Below are 7353 nucleotides of genomic sequence, written 5' to 3'. Positions count from 1 at the left end.
GCGGGGGGGGGGGGGGGGGGGGGGGGGGGGGGGGGGGGGGAAGCGGGCGGCCGGGGCCTTGGGAGCTGCCGGGGCCTTGGGAGTGGCGGAGGGGAAGTGGGGAGCGCGCTGGCGGCCAGGGCGTTGGGAGCTGCGAGAAGCAGGCGGCCAGGGCGTTGAGGTCCCAGCTCTGGGCTGACCACAATGCCCTGGGGATGGTTTACAGATAGCAGCCGCACTTCGCATTGGGTTACATTGTGGATTCAGAGTGTCTCTGCTCCAAGCCGTGACTCCGCTATGGGGCTCGTTTGCTGTTCTCATCTTTCTTGGTTCCAGAGCCAGGTTGCTCAGAGCGCAAATAAAAACGTTTGTTTTGCCATCAGTCCGGCAGACTCAGGCTAGTCTCCCTCTGGTTGGGTATTCATAGATTCTAGGATTGGAAGGGACCTCGAGAGGTCATCAAGTCCAGTCCCCTGCCCACATGGCAGGACCAAATACTGTCTAGACCATCCCTGATAGACATTTATCTAACCTACTCTTAAATATCTCCAGAGATGGAGATTCCACAATCTCCCTAGGCAATTTATTCCAGTGTTTAACCACCCTGACAGTTAGGAACTTTTTCCTAATGTCCAACCTAGACCTCCCTTGCTGCAGTTTAAACCCATTGCTTCTTGTTCTGTCCTTAGAGGCTAAGGTATGGTAATCAGTAATAAAGATTCTGTTCCCTAGGGATACCAGTGCAATCACACTGTCTTCATGTTCTGCTCCTATATACAGCCTTTTAGCCCTGTCATTGCAGCTCAGTTCACCCTTGTATAGACAAAGCATGAGGTGCAATAGAAACCTGTTCACTCTCCAACTGATGAAACCTATGTAGCTACTGAAGTCAGCAGCTCTGATTGATACCCAGCAGAGACCTTCCCGCGTGTAGGAAGAGATTGTGTAGGGTAGAACTAGCTAAATTATTAAAGCTACGTGTGTTTAACAAGCGCCCTCCTTCCCAGCTCTACCTGTAACAAGGTCATACTGTGATGTTGTTGATGCTGTTTCCATGTCAACCGATGACCTTGTGCAGGATCTAGGCACAATAGAGAAATCCAGGGCTTGAGGTACAGGCTCTTAGGGTATAGCATAGGTTTGGCAGGAAATGATTTGGCAAGGCTCTTGTTTTATTGATGAAGAGTCTTATTTTCAAACTGGCTCCCAGTTAAGTGTCTCTTCAGAATGTATGTTGTCAAGATACAAATGAAATTAGACAGACACCTAAAATCCCCTCCTCTGTGCTACTAAAAGGATTATACAAAATACCTCACAGTGCTCATTTCAGTGTTTGTTTGCGTTTGCTCCTCCCTAGATCCTGGCCAATGAATTTAGCCAAGTCCCTTTCCATTTCTGTTTCTTGTGCACTGCCAGCATGCTGTCTGAGTTTATTTTTATTGAGAAAACACTCCTCAGTTTTGCCCAACTGTTTGTTTTTGATAAAAAAAACTGGAATGTAGGAGCCTGACAATGTCCCTTTGAAAAAGTGATATTCCTGGGGTGGTTACTATTTGATTCATCAAGGTGACTGGGGAACCCTGATGGTGGTGATGACTGCTTGAGTTAGTCCTGCAGTCAGCAAATAGCTTTGGTTGTTTCCTGTGCGAAAATATGCTATGGGAGATCTTATGTGAGGGTGGCAAAAGATAATGTAAAAGACTATTGTGTAGCTGTGAAATCCTAATCTATTTCTCCCACTTCTTTTACCTAGTGGTTACAATGTTGCCTTGTGTCGTGGCATACACACAGGTTCCCAGAGGTTGCAGGGACAAATAGAGAATACAAAAAGTGTTGCACCTGAGGTGACAGCAAACCAAAGCAAGAGTGACTTCAGGTGAGGTATCCTGTATGGCTCCAAACCAAGCTGTGGTGTAAAGTCTCTTCATTTGTCTCTCATCAGGGGGTAAATCACCTCACGCATCTTTCAGGAAAGTAAGGAAACAAGTGACTTGAAACAATCACAAACACAGTTCATATAAGAAGTTCTGAGCTTCGTTTGGCAGCATTTGATCCACATTTTTCCCAAATTCCAAAACTGTATTAAAAATTACCATTGCGTGTTAGTGATATTGCATGTATTTGATTCCTCTTATTTTACTTTTCAGCCTTTTTCCCCCAGTACCAGGACAAAGAAGTTCCTTAACTTGGGGTGGAAAAAAATATGAAGCTATCCCAATAGCTCACATCAAAGCTACGTACAACAAGTAAGACACAAACTTCTCAGTGTACAGGTCCCAGGTAAAAGGGCCTGCAGCAGTACTGCTTTATGCTGAGAACACACAAGCTAAGCAACTGGGCCCTGATCTTGGCTAGATGGGAGGCCTCTATGGAAAAGTCTGGGAAGTAGTGTTGGCTACTCAGGAGACTTTCTTATGAGTCAGTACTGAAGCAGTACTTCAGTGCAGTGCTGGAGGTGCCACCTGTAATGGGAAATGCAAGACCAAGGCCATTAACTCATAGTGCCTTTCACAAGAGCAAGGCTGTTGATCGCATGTTTTGATCAAATTCCAGTATGGATAATTACATCTTGCCCCCCCCTAAATTGCACAGGCAGTTTTAACAGGATACAGGCATGTCATTATTTCCTGTCCTACATTGTTGCAATATTGCTGTACAGCTGTTGAACAGCTGCCATGTTGTTCACCAGAGGTGGCCGCATTTCAGCGGTGACCCCTAATGAGACATAATTTATAATTCTGTAAAGCTCTCTGAAGCTTAAAAAAGGTGTTCTAGACATTTGAAAATAAGCAGAGGTGGTGAATCATACTCACGTAGTGGGAAAGTGGGTCTGGAAAGGTGAAACCCCATCTGAGCAATTTCTAGCAGGAGTATATTACCTCAAAAGACAGTGTACTCTAATTCTGCCACTCTAGCATGACCCTTAGGACAAACCAGGGCTGCTGCAGCTCTTTCTACCATTGCCTAGAGCAGCGGCTCTCAACCTTTCCAAACTACTGTACCTTTTTCAGGAGTCTGATTTGTCTTGCGTACCCCCAAGTTTCACCTCGCTTAAAAACGACTTGCTCACACACTCAAGCATAAAAATACAAAAGTGTCAGCACGCTATTACTGAAAAATTGCTGACTTTCTCCTTTTTCCCATATAATTATAAAATAAATCAATTTGAATATAAATATTGTACTTACAGTTCAGTTTATAGTCTATAGACCAGTATAAACAAGTCATTGTCTGTATAAAATGTTAGTTTGTACTGACTTCGCTAGTGCTTTTTATGTAGCCTGTTGTAAAACTAGGCGAATACCTAGATGAGTTGATGTATCCCCTGGAAGACCTCTGCATACCCCTGGTTGAGAACCACTGGCCTAGAGTGAAGTATGGGGCGGGGGGGGGCCCTCTGGATGGCCTTGAAGATAATCCGAGCAAGAAAAGATGGGAGAATTACTTTCTTATGGCTTCTTACTCCCCTTTTTCTCATCCCCAGCACCCACATCCAGGTCATCAGTCCTGACAACTTGCCATTTGCCCGTACGTCCTGTGGCACAGAAGGATTCAGAAATGCCAAGAAGGCCACTGCCATTGCAGCACAGACTGCAGGCATCGCAGCAGCAGCGGTGAGTCTGGTCTGGTCATTCTGCTTGTTGAGGCTAATCTGGCTGAGCTCAGAGGAGGAATGCTAGCAGTGGAGTGATTGCCAACAGAATGCATTTGTGGATGGGCTCTGAAGTTCTGCCTCCTTCTCCCATTTCTATCTTCTGTTGGAGGAGAGAAGTAAAGTCTAATTCCTGTGTGTCTGAGCAGTACACCTCGTTTACACATTGCTGCCCTTGTTTCCTTTGAGAGGGGGGGCATGGTGAGCATCTCAACCTGGATAAACTGTATGTGAAAGGAGAGCTTTAAGTGCACGTGTGGTGGCTTTAGTGGCCTGTAATGAAGAAATGTAAGTTGCTTCCTATCCTTTTTTGGCTCCAGTTTGGACAGCGTCATAGTTTAAACCATTGGTCTGAATGTTCAGCACATTTCATTTGACTGTTAAGCCCAGATGGAAACCGGTTACTCAGCTGTGACTTCCCTGCCACATATCGATGCTGTCATAAGCAGTGTCACTCATTGGTAAAATGGCAGCTGCTGTTGTGACGGACAGAGCTTCCATTTCAGTTATAGCTTATAGGGGTAAGAAATTCTTGTTACCTTGTGCAGAGTTGTGGCCCTGACTTGAGCAGCTTTTGCTCAGATGGTCTCACTTAGAACATGGACCATTTATTTTCAAAAGCCAAATAAGGGGAAATGAAATCTAGGCACAAACCGAGCAGGTGTGAGGGGCAGGAAGGAATTGCTGTGTGGAGCATTATCCCATGAGCAGCACTGCACAGTTGGCCCGGTGAAGTCTCAGCTATAAGCTGCTGTTGGAGGCAGAATACCACACCAAAGACCTGAGCCATTCTGGCAACCCTTCATTCCTAAAAGAGCATGGTCAGACTTTGAGAATATGAGCGTGTGTAGTTACCAGTTGCACACAGACTTTAATATCTGGGTCTAGTGTAAGTGTTTCTAAAAGAACCTAAGTTTGTGCATGATGCGTGGGGGAAGATGAGACTACCTGTGTCTTGGACTTCAGCACTGCAGAATGAGGCACAGTGAGAATGAAAACCTAGAGTGTCCCCATTCTGAACTGGATAGAACTCACTCTAGTTAACCCTTTAGCCTCTGGAGTTTTCTTTCCCATTGTGGGAAGAACAACGTGTTGTGATTGGTTTAGATGAATAAGAACCATTTCCAGCACTAATCTCATGCATCAAGGACAGATTCTTAGAATGCAGGTGCAGTGATGCATTGTTACCCCTCACAAACAGCCAGTGTCAGAAATTAGCCTCTATCCCTGTATCCTGAGGCCTGGTCTATACTGGGAATTTACATTGGCATAGTTCTTAAGTGTGAAAAATCCACACCCAAGAGATGTAGCTATGCCGTTTGAACTCCCGATGTAGATGGGTGCTAGTTGTCAGAAGAATTCTTCCGTGAATCCAGTTTCTGCCTCGGGGAGGTAGATTACCTACACCAGTGGGAGAACCCCTCCTGTCAGGCCTGGGCTACACTAGGAAATTGTCTGTATAACTTCGTTGCTAAGGAGTGTGAAAAATCCACACCCCTGAACAATGCAGTTAAATCAACCTAACCTCCTGAGGAGGTGGAGTACCGACACCAGCGGGGGAAGCCCCCCTGTCGATGTAGATAGTGTCTTCAGTGAAGTGCTTCAGTGCAGCTGCAGTGTTTTAAGTGTAGACAAGCCCTGAAGTTCTGGGGCTATATCATTTTAAGTGTAAACATACCTCCAGACAACTTTTAACCTGCATCCTCAGGGAGGGTTAGAGATCTCCACTAGATGGCAGTGCTGCGCCACATTAGGAGAAACCAGTAAGATTTGTTGATTTGAAGTTCTTTTAGGCCCTCGCTAATTTGGTCACCTACCAGCCTTAAAAGGACACATCATCTGCTGCCTCAACTCATGACCCAAGACTGCTTCCCTTCTCAGCTCCTCTTTCCACATAATGTTGTGTTGAATGTGTCCCTGGCCATGCATTTCCTATCCTTCCCCAAATCCCTGGCTTTGTCCATATGATCTCCATGTTTATCTCCCCGGACCCATCCTTGATTCTCTCTTCCTTTCTGTCTGAAGAAGCTTGTGATAGTGGATGAAAGGGATTAATTCAGAGAGATTGGTACTAACGGCGAGAGATACCTTTTGACCTGCCTGCCCCTCATTACTGAAAGCACTTTTCTCCCCACAGAAAGCCTGCAAGAAGGGTGTGTCCCATGTGCGAGTGGTGGTGAAAGGTCTGGGCCCTGGGCGTATGGTAAGTGCCTAAGATTCCTCTTCACTGGCATCATGAGCCCTCATCTATTTGTTCCTTTCTCTGAGGGCTGCAGGGTTTTTTATTCAGGCCTATGGAATTATGATGCTTGTTAACCTTTTCTGAAATTACTATGAAGGACAGAGGGGCTGCAGGGAATTTACTGTTTTGTCACCCCAAAACATTAATCGCAAAAAGAAAAAGAAAAAAGTCATCCTGGTGAGATCCTAGAATAATTTTGTGTAAGGGACTGAGTGAAAGCCAAATTGCTTACATCACTTCAAACTAGAGTAGCAAATCAATGGAGAATACATTGTAAGAAACATTCCTGCCCTAGCCAGGAGGAATGGACCATCTGGGACCAAACAGGGCTTCCTGATTGTTAAGACTATTGCAAAGAGATGTTGATTGCCCTGTTCCAGACTGCCTCCTCAAAGATCTTTCACTTTTCTGCCAGTCTGTGCTGATTGTGCAATGGTGCAGCATGCGGTCTAATATCCACTCTCTTGCTCTTTCAGTTTGCCATCAAGGGGTTGACCATGGGGGGTTTGGAGGTCATCTCCATCACAGACAATACCCCAATTCCACACAACGGTTGCCGTCCTCGGAAGGCACGAAGACTCTGAGAGGAGTGAAGGGAGACACCGTGTACAGTATCAGTTTGGTGCACTGTGAACTGGTTTTGAATTTTGCCTTTGATGGATCTTGGCAGGAGGTGTTCCCTGGAAGACTTTCCTAGGAGAAACTTAGAGAATGGACACAACCCTGGTCTTTAGCCTAGTGGTTGAAGCAAGCCTGTATTTACTTTCTGAGTAGGAAGCCTCGTCTGTAAAGTTAATAAATTAAAATGTTTTAGTCTTTGTGATGGCCTTCTGGCTTTCTGGAAGCATTTTGGATTCTTCTTCTATCAACTGCTGCTTTCCTCCTGTCACTGCTACTATATGTGGCTCTTGACAAATCCAGGTGCTGCTACTCTTGTCATTAGGAAGGGGCCCTCTTGCAATGAATGGCAGATTTTTCTTGTCTCCCTTTTATCCAAACACAGAGATTTGGAAGCTGGAAGTGGAGAACCTCTTCTCCCCATCTAGCTTACAAAGTGTGGTGTTCCCACCAGAGGCCTGAGCCCAGCACTGCTATATGAGAGGGGTGCAGAACAGCCAGCTCCTCCATCTGCGCTGTGTGGAGGAGTCTGAAGTCATTGCTGCTATAGGTTAGTTTTGTTGCTTCATTTTGCCTTCGCTGCAATTGTCTTATTGGTGGTATTTCCTAATAGCCCCAGTTCTACTGAAGCAGGAATCTTGCCAGCTTTGATCTACGGAATCATTGCCGTGACTGTGCCAACTCCATGCATAGCTAGTGCTGTGAAATGCACATACAGTAGCTGGTACATTTTTTCCACCTGTTACTGCATGCAGTATTTTCAGTCCTGTCTCTCATGCCAACTGCATCTGCTGTGCCAGGGCTCAAAGGGAGAGGGTAAGTAGGGGATTAGAAGTCCTGAAGAACAACCAAATGCTGCCCA

The 7353-nt window shown here is 45.7% G+C and overlaps 1 protein-coding gene across 1 annotated transcript in view; it reads left to right on the top strand.

The window, feature by feature from the left end:
* MRPS11 (mitochondrial ribosomal protein S11) overlaps nucleotides 1-6693 on the top strand; it is a 7064-nt gene extending 371 nt beyond the window's left edge. Inside the window, exons 2-6 of the mRNA XM_034784160.1 lie at nucleotides 1733-1855; nucleotides 2127-2225; nucleotides 3464-3593; nucleotides 5769-5834; nucleotides 6350-6693. Of these exons, the coding sequence (XP_034640051.1) occupies nucleotides 1733-1855; nucleotides 2127-2225; nucleotides 3464-3593; nucleotides 5769-5834; nucleotides 6350-6457 (526 nt within the window). The 3' untranslated portion in view covers nucleotides 6458-6693. The remainder of the gene's footprint in view (nucleotides 1-1732; nucleotides 1856-2126; nucleotides 2226-3463; nucleotides 3594-5768; nucleotides 5835-6349) is intronic.
* The last annotated feature ends 660 nt before the right edge of the window (nucleotides 6694-7353 follow it).

The sequence above is a fragment of the Trachemys scripta genome, chromosome 10 (genome assembly GCF_013100865.1).
Source record: "Trachemys scripta elegans isolate TJP31775 chromosome 10, CAS_Tse_1.0, whole genome shotgun sequence".
NCBI classification, from domain to species: domain Eukaryota; kingdom Metazoa; phylum Chordata; order Testudines; family Emydidae; genus Trachemys; species Trachemys scripta.
The sequence above is the reverse complement of the archived record's forward strand: the minus strand, read 5'-3'. Positions and strand labels throughout refer to the sequence as shown.